Raw genomic sequence first — 25,495 nt, forward strand, 5'->3', positions numbered from 1 at the left:
AGCAGGATTTTTGACATCACAACCAGTTTGGAGCCAATCGTGGTCTAATATTCAACTCACACACAAGTGTGATGTGGAAACTTGAAGCCTCCAGAAGCACAAACACTGAAAATGGACTTTACAGTGAAGCAGGAGACGTCTGGAATATTTGCATATTCACAGATTCTGGATTTTTAATGAGGGAGAGGGAGTAGATGCCATTTTCAGGGATTTTAAAGTGGTGTTTATACTTTATTTTGTGGAAAAAAACCATATCAGACACACATTATTATTCCGAGCAGAGTATTTCCGTATGTCTCAATACATGTTTGGATCTTTAAAATAAAGAAGAAATGTACTTGCTGGCATTCATGGCGGGAAGAGAAAGAGGATGTGGAGGGAAGAAAGCAGGAAACACATCTGCTTTATGAACATTAGGTGACGAACACACCCACAGAAAAATGTAACTATGCCGACAAAGAAAAAAAATACAACAAATGAAACAATCTGACGTCTTTTAGATGAATTTTTTTACACTTTTAAAAGTCTCTGTGAAATAAATACAAACTGCTTCTATTGCGAGTGTTACCACTGGAAAAATACATTCAGAATACAATCTGTCAGTGACTTCAGATGGAGATCTGAAGCTTCAAATATCCTGCCTCCAGCAGTCAGGAGGACGTTCTGACAATAGACGCGAGTATTTATACATATTTATACATTCAGAGACACATATAAGAATATACGTAATAATCTCTACACACCTTACAAAGCTCACAGAACTACTACGGTGAGATTATAACACAAATACTAGCAGGTAGTGAACAGTACAAACAAAACTAAACTAATACAAGTTGATACAATCTGATTGAACAGTACAGACGGATTACATGAGTCACATACTGTGTTACGGATATTTAGATATTGTATCATTAATTTAACAGTATTGATAAGGCGCTCACACACACACACACACACACACACTCACATACACACACACATTACATTATGATAGAGGCCTGAAAGCATAGCACGCTAATAAGATTACTGCTGCGACAGAGAAACACAAGTTCAGCTCACAATTCAGAAGTTTGGCAGCTAATGTACAAAAAGCGCGACGGTTCACCGCTGCAGAGAAGCTTAAAGCTCCGACGCGTCTACAGCAGGCTGTCCAGGCTCTTCTCCACTCTCTCCTTGTCGTCAGAACCGGCAGGCGGGCTGTATTTGTCCTGGTACTGCTGCAGGATGGTGACGACATCGTGGTGGCCGAAGTGCACCGCCTCCTCCATCGGCGTGTTCCCCCATCTGTACAGAGCGCACATTGTTGTATTATTTGTCACGTGAAGAAAGGAACCATAGAGAAGGATTATTATACATACAAACAGCATTTAGCACAAACTACATACATATCACCGCTGCATTGCAAAGAAAAAAAGGGTAAAAAGAAAGATAGCTGCTTTATGGATCACAGCTGATGATCTTTCTATGAGAGAAACATCCTCTAAAATGATCGGACGCTCAGAGGAGAAACATGAGTGTATTATGTGTCTTCTTGGCAACAGTTAAACCTGCAAATATGGTTTTTGGAGTCATAAAAATAAGAATAAATTATATAAGGTGAGCTGTTTTTATCAAGACACGTAGCCACCTCGGACCAGAGGTTAGATATAGAAGGGTTAAACCAGTAAACATGAAGATATGTACCAGTTAGCGTATTGAATTAACGCAAAAACTGGAGGCGTTAATCTCATGATTATAACTTCCTAATTATGAATTACTATCTCATAGTTATGAGAAAAGCATCTTGCAATTGTGAAATTGTTTTCATGTAATTATGAGATCTTTTCTTATAATTACGAGACAGTGAGTCATAATTATAAGATTTGAGTGCTGGAGTGCTTATAAAACCTCGACAGGTCATGTGATCAAACTTAAACAGACTTAAAAGCTTCTTTCTGCTCAATGTACCAACAACATACATATATACTGTACATTCATATCCCTTATTTACTTTTTGGTATATGTTTATTTCTTTAGTTTATGTCTTCAGTTATTTTTAAAGGGACAATGTACATTAATTATCACTGTAAACCTGCCAGTTTAATCCCAGTTTGTGTCTCTCATGTATCAGTGTACATTCAGGTCAAAAGGTAATTAAGCTAACCGACGATGTTTGAAAAACCCAGAAAGACTCTTCTAACCATCTGCATGGAAAACATTCTGTCTACTGAATGATAAAAAAGATTTTTTTTAGCCCTTTTCACAAGTTGCACCTCAGTTTGATGATGTGTGGTGAATTGGAAACAGAGTCAAACGGGTTCAAATGTTCTTCTTCTCTTCTATCTTCATCCAGATGGTTAGAAGAGTCTTTCAGTATCAATAACATGTTAAACAACGATTGCACCAACAATCAAAGCTGCTGTTTTTTCATATTTCTGTCCATTAACTAAAACATTACAGCTGACTGTTTTCCAAGTTCTGCTTTTCCACAACAGGAACCTGATGACCTGAACCTGAACCTGCGCTGCTTTTTCGTTGTATTTTACAAACCAGGAAGGATCAGATGTGTGAGTCAGACATTTTAAACTGAAATGACAATCAGTTCTTGTGAAAAACAAACAGAAAAGATGATGACAGTAAAAGGAAGACAAAAAAAACCCCACAGGACATGAAGGAAAATATTCATCTTTTAGCAGGAGCACTAATCCATCAACACAGCTGCTGCGTTAAAGGGAAAACATGCAGGCTGCGGTTTAGAGCCTCGAGATGGAGAATCTGACATCATGTAAAAAAATCTGCTACATGGAATAAAAAGAAATTATCGAGGAGATGAGGATGTGACGAAAGACCACAGAGATGAAGGAGGGTCTGGTCTCACCTGTCTCTGGGTACTGGGTTCACCTTGCAAGCCTCCAGCAGGAAGCGGACCACCTCCGTGTGTCCTGAAAACAGAGCAGGAGTTGGAAATACATGGTGGTGGTGGTGGTAATAAAGATTAACTGGTTGACTGTAAGCAACACGTTACCTTCAGCTGCTGCCACATGGAGGGCTGTTCTGGAGTCGTAATCCCTCTGCTCCATGTCCATGGACGACAGCGCAAACCTACACACACACACACACACACACACACACACACACACACACACACACACACACACACACACACACACACACAGTTTGTGTAACTGCCTTTGTAAGATTTCCCCCAAAATAAAATAATGTTTTATAAATTAGATTAAAAGCTGAATTCCTCCAATCAATGTTAGTTTATATGATTTCTTTCTACTTAAACCTGTGATAATTAATTTTGTGACCACTTGGTGGCAGCAGAAACAAGTAGTGAACACACACTGACACACAGTATCATCACTGTTTAAGATGATCTGTTGAACTTGTTAGTAAACAGTTGTTTATTTCTACATCCAGCAGTTACGGAGCAACATTATCATTCATCTGGAGTCATGCATAAACATGTGTATGTAGAGGAAGTGTGAATGTAGGAGAGTGAAGGAGTATATATAAATCGTGTATATTCAAGAGTGTTTTTAAAACGTATTTACTTGTACATTTTATTTATATCCTGTTCTTATCCAGCACCTTTCAGGAAGTTGCACCTTTACTCTTGTTGTACTGCTTTGCAATAGCAATAAAGGCATTTTATTCTATTCTATTCTGCTGCAGCTGAAAATTACACTATTAGAGCGCTGAGAGTGAACCAACACATTGAAGCTGAAACGTTCCTCTTGCTGCCACTTGAGGTCACCAAAGTGCAAAACTGCCCCAGGAAGCAAAGAGCAAAGAGGTCAAATGTCCTTATTTGAGAGGATTTTCATCATCTTTCTGTTTGTGTTGGTATAATAAAAAAACACACACAGTTTACATGTTTAAGATTAAGTTAAAAAAGGTTAAATAAGACAACTGTGGCCAATATTAAAAGTTATTAAATGTTATAAAAAAAAAGGACTAAATGAGTTTGAGCTGTTTACCTCCTCAGGGCGGAGACGTCTCCTGTGAAGGCAGCAAACAGCAGGTTGATGACAGTCTTGACCTGTTGACAACAGAAGACACACAAAGAGAAAAGATGCAGAACAACTGAATCACTCTGATTCACTTCTTCTTCTCTGACAACAACAGCAGCAGCTGTAGAAACATTATAGATACACAACGCAGTGAGAGCTGCAACGATGAGTCAATCAATCCACAACTATTTTAATAATCAAATAATTGTCATTTTTTTCAGCAAAAAAAGCCAAATATCTCTTTGTTCCAGCTTCTCAAATGTGAAGATTTGATGTTTTTCTTTATCATACACGATAGTAAACTTAATATCTTTTGGTTTTGGAGTGTTAGTTGGATAAAACCAGATAGAACTCTGGAGCATTTCTCACTATTTTCTGACATTTTATAGATAAAATGATAATAAGTTAGATATGTTAGTTGCAGCCCTAAATTTAATCACTATTTTCATGAGGGACTAATTGGTATAAAACATGAATTACTTAATATTTAACTAACATTATGTATTTTATTTCTAAGCAGCACTGAGGAGAATTCAGTTTCATTCTTGTATTAATCTTAAAAGGACAGAATACAGAACATCTTCAGCTTTTATGAGAAAGTGTATTTATTTAGATATGAAAGAGAATTCACCTCAGCTAACTGTCATCACCAACACAGCTACGTCTACTTCATTATGAACATAAATGAAGTGATATGATGGACGGAGACGTCGCTGCATCGATCAACACTTACCGTGAAACAGGAACATTTCCTACAAGCAACACTCGAGGAGTCGAATTCTCACAAAGAAACATTGAAAATATAAAATAAAAATGACGAATAAATAAAAGATTTGTTGAAATACAAACTGCAAGCAAAGAAATCTGAATGAATGAATCAGTTAACTTGAGATTTTTTATTATTAACTGTTAGTCTTATTTACTTAAATGACCAGATGAAGCCTGCAAAGGATGAGAGGGAATTACCAAACCTCTGAAAAAGGTTTGTGTGATGAAGGCGACAAAACTCTGGATTTTAACTTGCAAAACACACGAGAGCATCACCTGCAGCAGCAGGGACAGACTGTACATGTATATCTGTACTGTATGCAAATGTGCGCTAACAGGTAGGAGCGTTTTATCACACAGGCTCATGCAGCAATAAAAAAAAAAAATTCACCACCGACAACTTTCACGAGCCAACATGAAACAAAGCGCTAAATTAGTTGAGAAAAATAAATTTTGCAAAAGTTTACGAGCAGAAACTGAGACAGAAGTTAAAAGACCGAAGACAAACAGAACATTCACAAAGCTTCATTTCTCTCAGATTAAAACCTCACGACTGTAAAAAGACGTGACTGCTGCAGTAGGATCAGATTCAGGCTGTGAGACATGTTAAACAAACTAAAAGTCTCCTCAAGTCACTGAGCAGAGTCTGTTTTCACTGTCATCTGCTGACAGTGGGAAGTGAAATGGACTCGACAGTGAAGTAGGAGACATCAACTTCAAATTATTTGCATTTTCATAGATTCTGGTTTTTAAATGAGAGAGAAGGAGTAGATGCCATTTTTAATGAGGTAATTGAACTTTTTTATGTGGAAAAATGCAAATGAGACACAAAATATTCTTCAGAGCAGATTATTTTTATACATCTGAAAACATGTCTGGAGAGGATCTTTAACGTCACACTGTGATGCAGTTTGGGGGAAGCAAGAGGAAGTTTTAGTTCAATTTACTGTCAAAAGATGGTACATCAGTGTTAAACTATAAAGATTACAGTTTAGATTTTTTATCTGATTATGTAAAAAGAATTTAAATGTCACTCAGTGTCGAGTCTTAACATATCAGGCTCATTAAGCTCCTGCTTCTTATACTTCAGATGCTGTTTTATTAAACTCTCAAACTGTACTGACGGTTTACAGCCAAGAATAAATATAAGAGCTATTATTTATATTAAAGTTCTGTGTGTAAATGCTTTGTTAGTGCACAGTATCGTCCTCTGCTGAGACAACAACGATGGGTTTGTTGCCCAGTTTCTGTTCAGGGAATCAATAAATGTAATTCGAAATAAAATATATATATAATGTGCAACTACTATTCACCAAAGTCAGATATTTTCCTTTTCATTATGTTTTTTTTTAGATGAAAATCCATTGAGGGATGAGTATTGTATAAATTCAGTATGTTATAAATTCCAAATTACAATTATGTGTATGATATGAATCTGTCCATATAAACTAAAATCCTGCAGATACAGCAAAATACACAAATAATCAATTTAAACACCTTCCAAATGTTGACTTGCCTGCAAGAAAACATGTTTGTTGAAACTAAAATGCTGTAAAACTGGAATCTAATGTTTGGTCATATGACACAACATGACCTGAAAGCTGCGTTTTTGTCAGCAGGATATTTGGTGCATAAACAACCGAACACATCCTGCAGACTTTCACTTTTTCCTATTGTGTATTCAGAGATTAAACCTAATTTTTCTATTATTTCATATGCATGTTGATTTAAAAAGTTTCTCTAACAGCAGAAACAAAACTCACAAAAATCAAACCAGCGCTAAAGTTAAATAACGTAGCATCATGAGACAAACATGTAACGGTTCTTTAAAGGCTGTGAAATTATATTTTAAAGGTTTTATGAGGATCCTACATGAACACACGATGTTCTGACAACATGAGACAGATTTCTGTTTCATTTCCTCTGAGGTGAGCCGCACTAAATTTGGAAAAAAGATGATGTCATGTACTTCAATCAGGATTTGACAACATTTGAACCAGAATCTGATGACAGTTGGTGGTTTGTTTGGTAGTTGTCAATCAAATCTGATCAAAACACACCCACACAGTCCTGATAAAGCAGATTATCTGAGTTAATAAATTAAAATCTAAAATTAAATAATATCTTAAGATCTTTTTAGAGAAATACTTACAGTAAAGGGGACATATCATGCTTTTTGTGATTATTTTTTGTTATTTTTATACTGTTATGATGTCAGATGTCTATGTTAAATGTGGTCAAAGATCCAAAAGTTGAGGTAAACATACATAAAAATGCCGCCTTTCAGTCAAAATCCAGGGCTTCAACTTGCTCTGTTTGCAAAGTCATTTGCTTTTTGAGTAAAGAACAAGTAAAACAAGTGAAATCCTATTACTGCTGTTTGTTTACGTGGCCTCCAGAGCCGAGGGGCAGCTTCCAGGAGCTGACCAATCAGAACAGGAGGAGGGTCTTAAAGAGACAGGAGCTAAAAAAGCCTGTTAGAGGCTGAACTGAGGGGCTGCATAAAAGGGCCAGTATAAGATAAATAAGGAGTTTTTTAAAACTATAAATCTTGCAAATATATTCCAGTAGAGCCCCAGAATATAAATACAGACCTGGAAATGTTCATGATACGTCCCCTTTAAGATTTAAATCCAAGTTTTCAGGGGCTTTAAATATGCAGAATGAACTTTTAAAATGCTGCTTAATGCTGGAAACTATTTCAATCTAACTGTTAAAGTGATGAAGGGACTTTAATGCAGGTAACCAGTGAGTCTGTGTAAAAAAACAACAGGGTGGGTGTTAAAGAACATCTACGGTCGCAGAGAAACAGATGATGGATAACAGTGCTTTATTAGATTTTTTATACAACGGACACCAAAGCAAAAAAATAAAATAAAATAAAATAAAAATCTTAACACCACTTTTCGCTGTCATGTCTGCATTTCCATCACAGCCAAAAAGAAACTGAAGTATTTTTTTTCTCAGAATTGTGAAGCTGTTTTCTCCTCTAAGCAGACAGGACAGTTCATGGAGTTTATGGAGACATTACATACAGAATTACAACCATGTGGACCGAGAAAAGAAACCAAAACATATAAAAAAAAGTTTGACAGTCATGAGCTTGGAACTGTGTGGTTTCATCTGCTGTATGTTTTATTTTTTATATTAAGCTTTAAGATTTGATTTTCCTAACTTTGCATTTTTTTTCCTTTTGCCAGATCTGCTTGTAAAACTGCATATAAATAAATAAATATATAATATCTTAACCAAAACATCAGAGATCCTTACAATTCCAAGGTCACTACATTGTAATGGTGGTGATAGTTTTTTTTAAAATTTATATGCAATTTCCATGTCACAAGTTGGGATAAAATTTATGTCCAAGACACGAATCAACATAAATAAAGACATGTGAAAGGTAATAAAAATTACCTTAAAAACATACTGATTACATGGGATTGAAACACATTCATTAAAATCATACAAAAATATGCATGCAAGAGGGAGAATGAGAGTTTCACAGAGAAAATAATGAAAACACCAGGAAACATTACATACATGGTATGAGCCATAAAAATCAAATGATTTCTGTGGAAATGCTGGTAACTGCATTCAAAAGCCCCTCTGTCTTCAGTTTGATTGTACAGAATATTAAAAGTAATACAGTTATTTACCCTCATGCAAAGTAACATCAGGCTTGTTCGTCATTCTGATTTACAAAGTGGAAACAGATCAGATAATCAATCCTGATTGGTTGCAATAAGGTTAAATCAGTCTCCTGTCAGTGCTGGTCTGGTCCAGTCTAGGTTTGTTTTTTTTTTTAGATTTTGTGCCCATAAAGGAGGAAACTGTAGCAGCAAAGAAATAAAAAGACTCGCAGCACTGTTATAAAATGAGAGACTGATTCCCTCCTGACGTCCACATGTGACTGTCGACAATCACGGACGGTTCAGGAAAGAGACGAGAAGCCTGAGATGAGACACTGAGATGAGAGCTACTCTAGGAAACGGATCACATCTGAGGGAAAGCTCGTAGTTTTTTTCTATTAAATGAGTCATGGCAGCAAATACCGGCTACACTATATCTGTAAAAAAAAAAAAAAAACAAACCTCAAACTATGATGAAGCAGGCTTTATCATCACAAGGAAGATGATAAAGATTATATATCAACGATTCCGGCGATAAAGTTATAATCCTTAAAATTCCAGCTGTGGTTACTGGTGATATTATTATACCAGTTATATACCAGTTATAATAAATGTTCCAGATGTTTGTTTGCTAATGATGAATGCTTTTAGTGTAACTTTATATTTACAAATCATTGTAGCTACACTTGTAGTGACGCGAATGTTTCCTCTGACGCCAGCTGTTCATTTCTTCTGAATGACGTCATTACAGATGTTCACTTATTACACACAACCGGTGCACGCGGCATCTCTCGTCTTACCACTTTTGTCCAGTACGTGCACATAATTTCAGCACAGGACTTATAATGCAAGTGACTGTACAGTAGAGCTGCAACAATTAATCGATTCATTGCCAACTATTAAATTAATAGATAATACATTAACTGTTTGGAGTCATTTTTTAAGAAAAGACATAGCCAAATTCTCTTAATCAAGCTTCTCGAATGTGAATATTTTCTGTTTTCTTTAGTCCTCTATGATAGTAGTACATAGTGGACGTTACTGTTGGCTTTGATCGACATTTTTCACCGTTTTCTGACATTTTATGGACCAAACAACTCGGGCTGTAGTCAACCAAAGAAAACCTTGGGGGGGGGAGTGCACAGGAAACTCACATTTCTCCGTTTTGCCTCCTCAGGCTAAGCTAACCTATTGTTGCTAACTCTGGAGCTAACCCCCTTCACTTTTCCAGCACTTGGGGAAACAACAGACGTGACTTTTTTTTAGCATTTATTAACTGTTACACTGTAGTCTGTATTGTACATTTAATGCCAGACTGAGAACTTACCGATAACCTTTTCCTCTGCTCCGCTCGCATCCACCGTCACTTTCCCGCCGCTCTTTCCCCACTCGCTACGCAAACATACTAACCACTGCCCTATTCTTAAACGTAGTTACGCTACCGATATTTAGCGTTATTTTTGGTATTAAAAAATATCTTTTGGCCTGGCGGTAATTCGTTGATATTATTACAGGAGAAACGCTGATTCAGTAAACATTCAGTACGTTCAGTAGACGTTGAGTATAGTTACACCCAGCAGTCCCCGTTAAGGTTGGGCCGTTGAGTACAGTTAGACCCACTAGTGTCCGTTAGGTTGGGCGAGTTCAAAGTTGTGAAAACAACGGGGGTGTTTTGAATACACCCCTGTTGTTTTCACAGGTAATTTGTTAGTCTGCCCCCCCCATCCCCGCCGCAGTAAATAATGGATTAATCCTGGAAAACTATTGATGTAGCACTTCTCTTCCTATGAAAGTAACACGGAGATTATTCCTGTAATCAGCAGATTTATCGATAATGAGAATAATGGTTAGTTGCAGCCCTGCTACACAGAGAGTTAACTAATGCTTGTAAATACATGTAATGACTATAGTAGAATAAATGAACAGCCATAAACTGTATTAAAGATTGAGATTGATACGATGAAGATTTTAAGGATTATAACCTTAACAAACAAAAGTAGAGTCCAACTAATACTAATATCAGTACTTAATAAGATAGTCCACTGCTAAACCTTTAGCAGAAAGCAACATGATCCACGGATTAAATCATTTAAAAAGTAGCAAACAGATCCAACTCAAGTTATTGCAAACTGTAGAAAACACTATAGGAAGGAAATGAGTTTCATACAGTCCAACATTTCCAAGGACCATTAATGATAACAGAGGCTTTTGAATACTTTTTACCTCCACAAAATAATGACCAGAAACAGACACAAAAAACTCCATGACTTCAAGAAAAAAAAAAAAAAAAAAAAAAAAACTTCTCACAGCATGACAAAGTAATAACAGGGTATTATCAGCTCCGGCAAGCAGTCGCTTTGAGCTCAAGTCAAACCCTCAGACAGACACCGAAAACACCAGCGTGGTACAAGTTTCAACAATGGATTGAACAACACAGAGATGAAACTTCACTCCAGTCACAGTAGAGCGACATCTAAGGCATCTGCTGACTTGACATTCATGTGCAAGTATTTTCTATTTCCAGGAGGAGGAGGAGGAGAAAAAAAAAAAATCGGAACGTCTGAAGTGTATATCCAACACACACACACACACACACACACACACACACACACACACACACACACACACACACACACACACACACACATTCTGGTCTGCTGTTCAAAGGATCAGCGCTCACGTACAGACACACACACACACACACACACCTAAAAGCTATATACACCTGTCGCTATGTACATTCAGAAGTACAGTAAATCATGTGTATGGAAAGAAGTCTTTGATAATATACAACTTACTAGAGGAGTAACACTGAGAGCAATTAGAGACAATACTGAACACGTGTTGTGTATGTTTGCATACCGACACTGAAATCACACTTTTTTGAGTATACGGATAAATATTTCTGGATCGGTGGACTTGAGGCGTCTAACTCACTTTGATAACATCTATTTGATATAGTTTTTTTTCACTCTATGAATGCGTACTATCCAGAAACACTGCTGCAAGATCAACCGATCAATAATCAATCATTTCTCTGCTGCTAGAGCTGAGTATCGTTTCAATTTTTTGATATATACATGACAACAAAAGAAGTTTTCAAATGTTAAATGTTGTCTAAACACAAGAAGCCGTACGAGAACTTTGCCTCAATAAAATAATCTGAAACCGACATCTTAATCTCATCCTAAGGTTCACTTACTCGCTTGTTCCAGAGCTTTCGACCACATGAAACTGTCAATCTCAAAGCCAACAAAGATGAGAGAAGACCTGGAGGTGCTCAGGAAAAAAAAAGAAAAAGAGTTTGAACATCTACATTTCCTCCACGGCAACAAAGTGAACTCGATCTGCCGATGAAGACCGTGTGATGCGGTCAAAAGCTCCAGAGCAAGCGGACCTTGAGTTCAGTCAACGAGGTCAAGAGTGAAGGGTCAAACTCTTCAAACTGGCAAAAATTTGATTGAAATCACAAATAATCAGATCAAAGAATACAAATGTGAAATTTGATGCTTCATTTCTATACTTTTATATTTTTCGATAATCTGAGCTGCGGATTAATTTCGGAAGTTTGATACTCAGCGTATTTCAGATCAGATGCTTTAACTTTTTTTTTTCCCTTGAAACTTTAAACCCTTCTTCATATCCTTTACTTTACTTTAAATTTACAAAGTTCCTGTAGAAAGCAGCTTTAATCCTGTTGCAACACACTGGTGGTGGTTTTGGATCTCAGCCTAGATAAACCCTGCAGTCACCCTACGAGCTACGAGGGGCTTGAACCGGAGGTCACGGCGGTGAACGCACACGGCCCGTCGCCTCAGCCGACGTCACGCGGCGTACAACTTATTAACCTGGACAAACACGGCACAACCAGCAACACGCGCATTCAGACTCTACAGCAGCTCGATACGCTGCAGCCGCTCCAACCAGCTCCTGACACCAGACCGTCGAGTCCAGAGAGCTCGTCGTCGTTGTTTACGTCTCTCCTGAACCTTCAGGTTGAGCCAAACTTTTATCAGCAGCCACATTATACATATAGATCATATTTAGATACGCTTATAAAATCTCATCATGATATTTTGGCTGATATTCATTTTGGTTTCTATAAACATACTGAGTGGAACATTTTACAGTTTAAAAACAGACTTGTCAGTGCTCTCTGGTGCTGTTCTCTAAACTGCCTCAAACGTTTTTTGGCTTTTTTTTTTTTTTTTACTTATTGGCCATCATGTACGCCATCATGTACGCCATCATGTACGCCATCATGCCTTGGTTTTTTTGGTGATTATTGCAGCTGAGCTTCCTCAAAAATTGCAATTTGTACTGTTTTTTGTGCCCGTTTTGTGATAAAATTGCAAGAATGGGGAAATGAAAATAATGTGATTCTTTAAAAACTAGTCATATGTTATCACTTTCTGTGCGCTGCCATGATGTAAGTCACAACACAAAATGTGACAGTTGGTCCAAATCACAAGCGCTGTGTTGCTTTGGTCATTTCATGCGGAAAAGTTGCAGTACTTTATTACTGCGATCGCACTATTTGCAGTTTCCTGGAGGGACTGTTTAATGCGGATCCCCCTGCAAACACTGATCCTGATTTCTTGGAGGGACTGATTATAATATATCTGCAATGAGTTTAATATCGTCTGATATCAAATTATCAGAAAATTCAGCCTAAACTGTGGTCCAGATGCAAATACCGACAGACTGAAGTCCAGTTTATCTTCTCTACGTCACAACAGTCGTTCTCTCGACCGCAGCACGAGTCAATATGGGTATTTTATATTTTTATATATCTGATAAGGCATTGAGGGAAGTACAAATGATGCTTCAACGTAATGTTTACAATTTAAAGTAATCAGGGTGCATACCAGTGTGCAGTACGAGGGCGTTTTCAAACCTGTGTCGTTTAGTCTGGTTGAATCAAAACTCTGGTTCGATTAACTGATTAATCGATTAGTCAGAAAATTAACTGGCAACTATTTTGATATTCAAATAATCTTTTTTTTTTTTTTTTAGTCAGATGTGACTATTTGATTGTCATTTATGAAAATAAACTCAATATTTTGGGGGTTTTGGTCAAAATAAAACAACACTTTTGAATGTTTTTCACTTTTTTCCTGATATTTTATAGACTAAAAGGTGAATCAATAATGAAAATAAAACAATGAAAATAACTGTTAGTTTTGTTTCTTAAGTTTCTGGTTCGTTGGATCTCCTTGCTGCGTTTCTGTTTGTTTCGTTTCTGCGTGTAAAGAAACCGAACCAAAGTGAAAACACATCAAGTTCACCAGCTCAGCCACTAACTGGGACCAGAACAAACGAACTGCAGGTTTGAAAACAAGCTCATTCTTTATAAAAACAATCATCTGCGACCCTGTTTGTGTATAAAGTGACTCCGACATGGGCTCCCGACTAATCTCAATTCACACACGTCTGCATTTACAGACATCTTTAGGCAAGTGTCTTTCAGAAAGACAGTCCAGTGCTGGTATACTGTGCAGAGAAATATTCAGAACTGGATCAGAACTGTTTGCAACAAGCTCCTGTTCGGTTCTGAATCTGCATCCCAACTTCGTACTACAGTATCGTCATAGTGACTCATATAAGTGTTTGGGTTTTGGGGTAAATTTTTCCTTTCGACATCCAGCGTGTAGATTGTAAAAAGCACAATACCTGAAGAATGATTAAATCCCTTCAGAATCCAGCGCTCATTTTTATAAAATGAGAAACCGAGAGCGAACACAACATTCTCCTTGGACCCAAAATATTCCATCCATAATCCAAAAAAAACACATCCCGTCATACCGCCATCATGACACCCAACATGTGTGTTTATGTGCTAATATAACTAGAGTCTCAGGCCTCAGTGTGAGCTACAGTTAAGCAATCATTCCTATAAAAGTAGTCTGAGTGTTTAAAGTCTGGCTGTACCGAAGCGCCACACATGCAAACACACTCATACACGGGGTTGTTTTTTTTTTTTTGTTTGTTTTGGTTAAAATAAAACTGAATTTCAAATCAACCCTTAGCCTACGTTGTTTTTTTTTTGTTTGTCTTTAAAAGAGGAATATGTGTTAGAGTTAAAATAAAAAACATATTGCATTAAAGAGAGTAAATTGAATACAAGAGCACAACCTGTACACTGTACATCAGATCCTAAACACACACTAAGGCAACAAGCGGGCCGAGGCTACGAGTTCATTTGGAATTCAGAGGGAAAATTAATAATAATAATAATAATAATAAAAAAAAAAGAAGAAGCAGTAACTCATTTCCATCACAAATAAAAACAAAAGCTTCCCAGTCCGTCCACACAGTAACCGCTTCACAAGCAATAAATAATTCCTCTACATAATTTATATAAATATTCGAGGTTGCGGCACAGAGGGAGGGGGGGGGGCGGGGCCTGGCGAGAGGAGGAGACGTGGTGGTGGTGTTGTTGTTGTTGTTGTTGCGAGAGACCAGGTGAGGTGAGGGTGTGTGAGGAGGAGGAGGGGGGGACAGGCGGGTCTTTTTTTTTGTTTTTTTTGTTTTGTTTTTTAAAGTTTCACTCGGCGACATTGTCCATCCTATAGACTACAGTGGTGGAGCAGTCCTGGTGCGACTCAGTGGGAGACACCTTTTTCCAAAGAGGGGCTTTCAGAGCTAGCTCTTGTTGGAGGCTCTCGTAATCCATCGGTCCGAAGGAGTTTTGCTGTTTCAATTGACACGAATAACAAATTAGTCTCGCTCACTTCCTTGTGTTAGTGTGTGTGTGTGTGTGAATGTGTGTGTTATGCTTTTTGTCTAACATTTTAAAAAAATAAAATAAAAACAGAGCCAAAATCTGCTCGTTTTACAGCTGCGATGATTAGCTGATCATCAGGAAATTAATCAGCAGCAACTGTTTAGATGATCGAATGATCGTTTTAGTTGTTTTTTGAAGAAAAATGTTAAAAACTTGCAGCTTCTTGAATGTGTTGTGCACTTTGTTTCATTGTATTTGTATGAAAAGTGCTTTATAAATAAAGTCTGATGGATTGATTGATTGAATGTGGGGAGTTTATAGATTTCTCTTTGGGTTTTGGACTGTTGATCACATAAAATAAGACATTTAACACATTTAATTAGTAATGAAAATAACTGTTAGCTGCAGCTCTTCTTCATTTAATTATTAACTTTATGAGGAAAACTTTCAACACTTTGCTGTGAGAGCAGCAGCTGCTGAAACGTGAATTAAACGAGGAGATTCTGGCTCTAGTTTTTCACCTCTATGGGCCTCGATGTATTTTGGTTTGATAAAAGATTAACAGAAGAAAACACCTGCGACGACCTCCACAAGAAGAGGCAGCGCATCGACAGATGAAGGCGACATGATGATGATGATTATCTGACATGTTGAAGAATAAATCATGTTGTTTTTTTTTTTTCACATTAGATGGACTGTATGTACAGTTATGGAGCTCAACAGCTACAAATCAGCCAATGCTGTTTAATGTAACTGTAACAGTGACTTCAGAGTCGGCTGAAGTCACTAGCAGCAGTTTTCTGAGAGGAGATGTGTTCGTTAGTGTGTTTGAGGTGCAGTTTTTTGTTTTTTTCTCCTCACAACAAGATGTTGTGCGTCCTTACCCGCTGGTCCCCTCCCTCTCTGCGAGGATCGTGCTTCTTGGCGAAGTGCCTCAAGTTGTCGTAGTTGTGGAAGTTGAAAAGTTCCACAAGGTCCTGTGAATGAAAAAAAGAGACACGTAGAGCAGATTCATCAGAATATATAATGTGTTATTTCTGGAGGGAAGGTACAAAGTGTTAAAATTGACCTTTCATTCTGATGATTAAAGGCTGAAAGAAATAATTATTTCAGTGGTAAATAAGAAAATAAATGAGCTAATTCCATTAATTAAAAACACTCGCAGTCTTAATGTGGATTCTTGCAGCTTGTGTTTACTGGTCTGTATCCAGGTCTCGTCTCCAGGCCATCATTAATCAAGCATTAATTAATTATCAAAGACATTCAGTCACTCTAAAAAGTAAATCAAGTCGAGCTGAATTAATAACTTCAGGACACTGTTGCACATTAATTTCATGAGGCGTTATTCCTGTTTGTATAAAAGAACTTATTTCCTTGAGGCCACAGAAATGTAAAAATGAAAAATAAACAATTGTATAGATGAAGAAAATAAAAGTAGATAATCGAGCTGAGACATCAGAAAATTAATCTGCAAGTTTTTTGATAACTAGATGATGGTTTCTGTCATTTTTTCAGCAAAAATGTTCAAATTTCACTGTCAAATGTGACTATTTGATGCGTTTGTTTGTCAGGTGTGTCTTCTACAGCTGGTTGATATCTGAGCTTCTGTATCAAGACATTTGAATGCATTTAACATTATTTGAAATGCAAAATGCCCAAACAGCTTTATTACAGCATGGCAAAAAAACATCATATCACATTATTGGATGTAAATTTGACAAAACACCATCCTGCTGCTGAAATGTTAAAGACTAAATATACTTTGCTGCAGGGCATCTACAGTCTTATACGTGCACATATCTGAGTATTTCTTATGTGCAAGTACACACTGCATGCTCTTCTATTTCTGGACGTTACATACCAAGCAGAACTGTATTCCTCTGACCGAGTTGCCCAGCTTGTCCAGTGGAGGTGACCAGCACATAATACCCATCACGTTGGGAACAACCAGCAGGATCCCTCCTGCCACTCCAGACTTGGCCGGCAGGCCGACCTGCAACAGAGAAAACAGACGAGTGACAGAAGATCAGCTGTGTGTATCTGCAGAGTCGACACGTCTGCAGTAACACAACGCTGAAAAACAGAAAGTCGGCAAAGAACACAACAATAATCATTTATCATTTATCAGCGATCTGGTTATTATCAGTTTCCTCAAACATTATGCTGAAGAGTGTGAAATATTTAGATTATTTTAAAATAATCACTTCTCAAAACTCTTTTAAAAAGGTCTTTATTTATTTAATTGACACCACTCTTTTATTGCCAATATGTCTTATCTGTTTTATTACAACTGTTGATTTATTGTTACTATTATTATTAATAATAAACTTATACCAGGGGTATTTTATTGTTTTATTATTTTTAATTGTCTGATTTTACTGCCTTATTGTATTATTTAAATGTTTCAACCATGTTTTAACCTTGAAAAGTGATGTATAGATGTTTATTATTATTTCCAGAATCAGATTTTTATTCTATTATTTTACATCACAATAATGCACATTATCTTATTATCTTAGTATTAATCGCATTCCTTCGTATGATATCCAGTTCAAAATACGGCAAAATGAGAGTTTTCTGCACTAAAGTATTTCAGACGAGCAGGATGAAAGCAGAGGAATGTTTTAACTGTCAATATTTCCATCACACTGTTGTTTTATGTCAATAAAAAGAGTGGAAATAATTCAAATCATCAACTCAAACAAAAGTAACAGACAAAACAAGAGTAAACTCTCACTGTGCTGCCTCTGAACTGACAGCTCCGAATGTGGTTTATCATTAGAAATTAAACGCTCAAATGTGCATTTTCACACTTTTCTCGCTGCCATCAGGAAGCGTCTCATTAAAACACCTCTGACGATGTGTCATACCAAGGTTTAATCGTTTTAATCAAAGTCACAAGTACATGTACAGAAGTGTCACAGAGCTAAAATGTAAAGATGGAAATGCAAAAAGCCTTTAAAGCCTGATTCATGATTCTCCTGCAGTTATATTCTCCCCGTTGTGAGAGAAGAGAGTTCATTTGACTTACATGGAAGGCGAACTGTCCCGAGAAGTCGTACATGCCGCAGGAGTGCATGAGACTCAAGGTGTTCCTCACCGCCTCGGGGCTCAGCACACGCTCGCCCGTGATTGGGCAGATACCGCCGTTAGCCAGGGTGGCTGCCATGACGCTGGCGCTCTCGCAGGTCACCTCGATGGAGCAGAGCTGCAGGTTCGTTCACACAGAGAGAAAAAAACAGTTTGTATCAATCCTCTGTTACAACTTAGTTACACACAGCGACGCAAGTGTGTCTCATGAGGAGGGCGAAGATGATCACAGTCACAGTGGTGGTAGAAGAGAAGAAGTAGATCCGTACAGATGACAAATTAAAATAAATCCTCCAATAAATGAGGAGAAACATGAGGCTCAGTGGACGTTTACACAGTCACCAGATCTCAACCAGGCAGAAAATCTAGATCTTTTTAATACCACGGCGCCTCTTCATAAGATTTTTTTTTGTCATGGAAACCCTCCTGAACACAAGCCAGAAAGCGTTACTATGACAACTGGCAACCGTGAGTTGTCATTAGCTGCATATTAAACATTTTTAACATGGTGATTTTGATATTTTTTGCTTATTTCTTCTGTGTTTTACTATATTTGGAAAACATACTAAATGTAAATGTCACCTCAGTTTAATGATGATGATATGAAACAACAAAGAACGACATGAAAATAAACTCTGCCGCACCCTTGGCTCGTCATCAAGACATTCCAGATAGACACATAGATAGACTTTATCGTCTCTAAAGGGGAAATTTGTTTCCATGGAGATACGTTTGAACAATAAATAAACTCACACATGTGGGAAAAGAAAAAGAAAGAAACAAACTGTTTTCTTGTGATATCAGATCAGCGACGGCAGAGCAGACACATATTCTACGGTAACGAGCCTTATTTCCATTTTAGTGTCCTGTATCTGCGACTAGATGAGAGCAGAGTGATAAACAGGTTGAGTGAGTATCCAGGGCAGCGACGGGGTTCGACAGCATTTTATCGAATTCAAATGCAGTATCATTTGCAACTAACTAAAGTCTCAAATAACTGCAGCCCAAACATGTCTGATCGCCTTTTATAGACTAAGAAGGCAGAAACAGATTTTAGTTGCAGCCTAATTAATGCTCACAACCTTAAAATTAGATGAGCTACTTATTCCAAAATACTGAAGATTCAACTATTAACTGGATTAAAATGTTGATCTGATACGAATCAAAGAAACAAACAGTCCACTGACGGTCCTACAGTGGTGTTACAGAGTGATACGTCTTCTCAACCACAAATAGTCTTTGTCTGAATACAGACAGCAGCTGCAGAGAGCACGATAACCAGAGAGAGAACAGAGAAACTTTTCAGTTTAGCCGTTAGGGAATTAACATTAATTAGCTACAGACGTCTGACTTTAACCAGCAACAGAGAAGCTGCTGCATACAGATTTGTTAGCATCGGACCGAAACACATCAGCATGTTTCGGGAACGGCGATGGAAGTGATGGCGAGTGTGTGATATGAGACGACAACAGACAGCATGGTGAGAAAGCAGAGGGAGCAGTAGAGTAGTGCTGGTTGAATTCTTCTTTTGTAGAGCAGTAACAGAACGTGGGGGGCAACAGAGAGGGCTTTGAGTTTGTGAATGACGATGAATGAGTCTTTGCTGCCAGTGTTTGTGGATGTCGGGTCAAAACTGAGTTTAGTGTCTGCTGTGTGTCTCTTCACCGCCATCATCAAAATACCAGATGAGGGAAAAGGTTTTGGAAGAATGGTGTTACACACCTGACAAAGACAGACGCTGTTTACAGAAAAACTGGGAAGAAAACAGGATGGAAATCAGAGAGTGTGACAGAATAAAAGGGATATGTTGATAGTTTGGGTAGAGCAGCAGAAACAGGACTGAACCAGCATCTCTGACACTCAGGGGTGTGACCAATAGGAGGAAGAGAACAGCAAAAATAAAAAATAAAAAGCAGCAGGAATATCATATATTGTCATTTAACATGAGTAAGAGTTGAAAACTCAACTACACTCACTTGAAAGTAGAAGTCCAGTACAGACGTCATATCTGTCCCTTCTGGGAAACACTGCGGAGGAAAATGAGAGTTTCAGCCAAACGAGTGAATACAGTAGAGAAACATTTATCAACTATGATGCTGCAGCATTTCCAGATAAAAAGCAGGTGACTGTGTTTTACTGTTAAAGAGGACGAGTCATGCTCATCCTGGAAACAGACTCCCAGCAGCTCCGGAGGCCACATAAACAAACCATTCCCGTTATTTACTCAAAATATAAACTTCTCAAATACATCTGTACATGTTCGACCCCGAAATATACGAGTGGACAAAGCGAACAACCCACGTAACAACATTAGCAAAACATGAGGTGAAGTTATGTAAAAACGCTCCCTGAAAGTAAAAAGTCACCTCTACTTCCTCCTCGTGATGACGTCCGATTGTTTGCACACGCCCACAAACGGTCGTCTGTCGGTAGCTTTTGTTGCTAAGGTTGTTCACGTCGTCCAATCGCATATTTCAGATCGGATTCGGGTTCCAACGTGTACTGATATATTTGAGAAATTTCCATTTTGAGTAAGTGAAATCTACTATTGTTTGTTTACGTCTCACCAATCAGAACAGAATGAGCTCATCAGGAGGCGGGGCCTTAAAGAGACAGGAGCTATAACGGCCTGTTGCAGACAGAGGCTGAACTGAGGGGCTGCATAAAGGGCCAGTAGAAGATAAATAAGGAGTTTTTTAGACTGTAAATCAGGCAAAGATATTCCAGTAGAGCTCCAGAATATAAATATAGACCTGGAAATGTTTATAATACGTCCCCTTTAAGATCCGTCTGCATCGGTGAAATATAAGCAGGTCTAATAAATGTTTATTCAGCTTATTCCATTAAATCAGAGCATTATAATCAGTTCTGTTTCTTCTAAATTATAGATGTGAATATGCCTGATTCATATATGATTAATAAAGCAACTGATCAGCCTCTAGCAAGAACTTATTCTTCTTTGTATGTGCTTTTAAAGTTAGTGGTGAAAAAAGCAGCAAAAAGTTTGTGTTTTCAAAATGTCAAACATGAGGAGTTAAAATGTATTTATTTATTAATTGACAAATATAGATTATGGACTTTACCTCGCAGGCTTAATGACTAAATACAACAAAGCTGCTTTTCCTAGTTATGTTTTTAAGGTTCTTAGTTACTTTTGTGAAGCTTTTTAGGGTTGAATACAGACAGGAAAACAAAGAAAACAAAGTCAGCGGTGCCTCATGACACATTCAAGGTCAAACCTTTTTTTCTTTCAGGTAGTAGCCGATGGCAAAGTTCCTGTCTCCTGACTCACGCTCCGACTGGAATCTGTCACACAAAGAACAGAGCACACCCCATTACACAGAGGAAGGAAATGTTTGCACTGTGTGTGTGTGTGTGTGTGTGTGTGTGTTGTGTGCGTGTGTTGGAATGTCACTACCCCACCCCTCATGTGTACAGTACAACCAGAGCTCTCATACCGTCATGTGATGATACTGCAACACGAGCCGCGGCGCTCGCTCTTTTTCTCCGTAAACATAGTTTACATACGGCGTCATCTTAGATTATATACATGACATACACGTATACAAGTGACCTTTACAACACAGACGCCGGTCCCGGTCCCAGTCCTGAATACAGTCCATCCAAATCAATCAAACTAATAACTAACTGGGGAATAAATACAAACTTTACTCAAAATTTACCAACCAAAATGATCTTTTAAGCAGAAAATGTTGCTGCTCTTTATGACTTATTATTATTATATATTTTCCCTTTTGGTGATCAGCAATGTGTCACCATATATATCTACACACATTATTCTAATGGAAATAATCATCTGAGTGAAAGATTTTCTAACTGCTTCACTGTTAATTTCTCTTTTATTTCATTCATTCACATCGCAAACTGTGTGTAACAGCAGGAAACACTTTGCCTACATACAGACACCTGAACGTAGCTCAGATACAGTTTTAAAGCCTGGATTTATTTAATGCAGCGCTGCAGCTAATTATTATTTTTTTATTAATCGATTAATCTATCCATTATTTTCTCAATTAATCAATTAGTTGTTGGGTCTATGAAATGTGGATCACATTTTCCTAAAGTCCACAACGTGACCTGAGATGTTTTGTCTCGACCAACAGTCCACAACCCAAAAATATTCAGTTTACGATCACAGACGACTAAAGAAAACCAGTAAATGTTCACGTTTAACAGGCTGAAACCAGAGAATTATAAAAATAAATAAATTAATTAATTAATCAATGAACAAAATAGTTGGCATTTAATTCTTGGTGATGAATTTTCTGGCGTTTGACTAATCGACTGACTGTTACAGCTCTAACTGAATGACTAGTAAACATATTTTTTAAAAAGGGAGTACAGATGGTACATTTGATCTTTAGCATCATGTGCGTCATTTATATATTTGTAAATGCAAATGTGCAAACCCAGCAGGAAGAACACCTCCTGTAAACTAGAAACAGGTAAACATCACGTAACGACAACGTCACATGTTTAAGCTGCTGTCTGTTAGGCAACTGTCATCTATGTAAATAATGCCAAATATAGAGCTAACACCAACCCACACAGGTGTTTTCATCTAGCTGATTAAAGCTCTTTTTATGGCGCGGTCAGACTGGATTTCACCTCCTATTTAATGTCTTTGTGGAACAATCGAGACACGTTATCTTCAGTTCTGACAGTTCAATCTGATTTAACTTTAACTTTGAAGAGGGGATTGATCTCTTAATCAGGAAATACTGTTTGTTTTATATTGTTTTATAATTGCACGGCACAGTAATTCAAGCAGCAGAGAGGGAGAGATGTTGTTTGACTGCAAGGATAGACACACCTGAGATCTGCCAGATATTCATAAATAATTGTAATTTAGAGATAATTATTATTTTACAACACTCATGAGGAGCAGCTTCTGCACCGATCTGTATTATTATGAGTCAAAATAGCAGCAACAATGAAGTCAGCAGCGTTTGGATCGTCAGCTCGGTGGATCTGCTGACGGCCAGACACCCTTTTCATTCTAATTGGTGCGTGTAGTTTTGGTGTCATCGTGTAATTTCCACAAGCGCACCATCAACCTGAGCAAAGATCACTGAAGAGTCACCTGCAGGTTACGTTTGGACATCTCACAAGTGTTGGCAGTGAAAATACAACACCATGGACTGGATTCAACCGTGACGAACCGTGTGACAGACATGTTTACCAGTCTGCTGTCGTCTACAGGATAAGTGTTGGTACATCCAGTTTGTTTTTTTCTGTTTGTTTTGATCCACAAACAACAGACTTGTGTTTCAATCTGACACAAATCAGCGCATTAAGAGCTGATTAAAGCCTCCTGCTGTGAGATGACTGATTGGATTTTGGCCAAAGACGCAACATGCTTCAAAGTTTCAACCCACATAGAGCTGTGCAGCATGTTTTTCTGCTCTGTGTAGTCCTCTTAAGCATTTAATTAATTAATCAGCAACTATTTTGATAAGCAATAAATCGTTTAGCCATTTTTTTAAGCAAAAATACCCAAAGTTTGCTGTTTTCAGCTTCTCAAATGTGACGATTGAATGATTTTCTTTGTCAAACATTAAATTAAATTGAACATCTTTTGGGTTTTGGACTTTTGGTCGGACGAAACAAGACATCTGAAGACGTCACCTTTGACTGTGGGATATTGTAACTTTCATTTTTTCACTATTTTCTGACTTTTTACAGACCAAACAATTAATTAAGAAATTCATTTGCAGAGTAATCGATAATGAAAATTTATTCTTAGTGCTGAATAAAAGAAGAGATATAGAAACTTTAACAGCCTGAAAACTGAACTCATTATTTGAGAGGGACTTACGTGGCATTGCTGAAACCAACGTACTCGTTTCCCGCCATCTTTTTCAGGAAGTTCATGACCTGTAGGGAAAGCAGCGGGGAGTTAAATGATGAACAAGGGTTCATACATACAAGATTAAATTCTGTGGTTGGCTGATTGCTGAAAATGAGGAAATAATAACATCTCAGTATTTTACGATAGTCCTGAGTCCAGTTTCTCTGGTTAGTTTGGCTTTAATGTGATTAAGAATATGGACATTTCATCTATTTTATCATTTACACCTGTGCTTTTCCTAATGTATCTACATTCTGTGAGCTTGTACTAAGGAACTAGGACACAACTAATGAACTTAATTATGCTCTCAAAGTGAAAAAAATAGTTCAAAGAAGAATCTAATGTATGAAAACTAACTCTGAATACTTGTCTGACCCAGATCTGACTTCAAATACTCACATAGTCAAATTTTTCTGCGTTGCCTGCACCTTGCTGAGGAAGGAGAAGAAGAACACGCAATTAGTACAGTTCATTAACCAAAGTCTGATGCAGGTAGAGGTAAAGAACAGCATCATATAAAGATAATACTAACATATGATAATGCTATTGCTGTCATATTAAAAACTACACAATTAGCAGATAGATGTGAATACATTTTGTAATAATAAATCACATGAGCTTTGCCAAGAATTATATAAAGAGTAGATACAAAATATTAATAAAGATTGGCTTTGCAAATAGGTTACAAAGAGGGAAATGTTTTGGAGTTAAAGGGGAGATTTAGTAGACATGTACATTACCAGAGTTTAGCCACTTAAATAAAAACATGTCTCACTATTATGTCTCGCTTATTCAAAGGGATTCGTTTTTATTTAAAGTGCAAAAAAAGGTAAAAACACCAGTTTTGAAAATTTGCGGCAGCCCCGACTGTGTGTATGTGTTTGTATGTAAAGTATGACTGCACAGAGATGTGGGGGGGTGTATACAGGGGGAGTTTGTATTATGGGTTACCATAATGCAGGTGTGTGTATATGGTTTTTTTTTTAAGATGTAGGTCAACATGTGTCATCTGTGCAGAGAGCCACCGGGCAGCCAAAACAGAGGGAGGGACGTAAATGAGGGAGTAATGAATCTTCCTCTGAGAGCTTCTAGTTTATTGTACTTTTGTTTATTTATTAAGTCACAAAAAAGCTCATTGATGCTGCCTATTCCCACAAAGAAAACACAGACACACATGCACATTTATAGTGCTATAGCATTTGTTATAATCTCATAAATATTGAACTATATGTATGTTTTGTATGGTGTGATTTTACATGTATAAAAAAAAAAATAAAAAAGAAAGAGGCTTCATATGTGACTGACAGTACATTTTAAATTCTACACTTAACTGTGCAGAAAAAAAAAACTGATGGAGGTGTTAAAGAGTCACTAAATGGGGGTTTTTCTACAGGGCTGATTGGAGGAGAAA

The 25,495-nt window shown here is 37.5% G+C and overlaps 1 protein-coding gene across 3 annotated transcripts in view; it reads right to left on the minus strand.

The window, feature by feature from the left end:
- Positions 1 to 200: 200 nt before the first annotated feature.
- Positions 201 to 25,495, minus strand: part of glsb (glutaminase b) — a 49,669-nt gene continuing 24,374 nt past the window's right edge. For 2 of the 3 annotated variants that reach the window (XM_042425792.1, XM_042425795.1), the window contains exons 8-18: positions 24,484 to 24,516; positions 24,052 to 24,110; positions 21,452 to 21,518; positions 20,189 to 20,239; positions 18,154 to 18,330; positions 16,984 to 17,115; positions 16,007 to 16,099; positions 3,966 to 4,027; positions 3,005 to 3,081; positions 2,858 to 2,921; positions 201 to 1,284 (exon numbers count right to left, since the gene is read on the minus strand). In XM_042425792.1, the coding sequence (XP_042281726.1) occupies positions 1,137 to 1,284; positions 2,858 to 2,921; positions 3,005 to 3,081; positions 3,966 to 4,027; positions 16,007 to 16,099; positions 16,984 to 17,115; positions 18,154 to 18,330; positions 20,189 to 20,239; positions 21,452 to 21,518; positions 24,052 to 24,110; positions 24,484 to 24,516 (963 nt within the window). In that variant the 3' untranslated portion in view covers positions 201 to 1,136. Of the gene's footprint in view, positions 1,285 to 2,857; positions 2,922 to 3,004; positions 3,082 to 3,965; positions 4,028 to 14,418; positions 15,090 to 16,006; positions 16,100 to 16,983; positions 17,116 to 18,153; positions 18,331 to 20,188; positions 20,240 to 21,451; positions 21,519 to 24,051; positions 24,111 to 24,483; positions 24,517 to 25,495 lie in introns of those variants that run through there. The other variant, XM_042425794.1, reaches the window with a different exon arrangement.

This window comes from Thunnus maccoyii, chromosome 11 (assembly GCF_910596095.1).
Source record: "Thunnus maccoyii chromosome 11, fThuMac1.1, whole genome shotgun sequence".
NCBI classification, from domain to species: Eukaryota; Metazoa; Chordata; class Actinopteri; order Scombriformes; family Scombridae; genus Thunnus; species Thunnus maccoyii.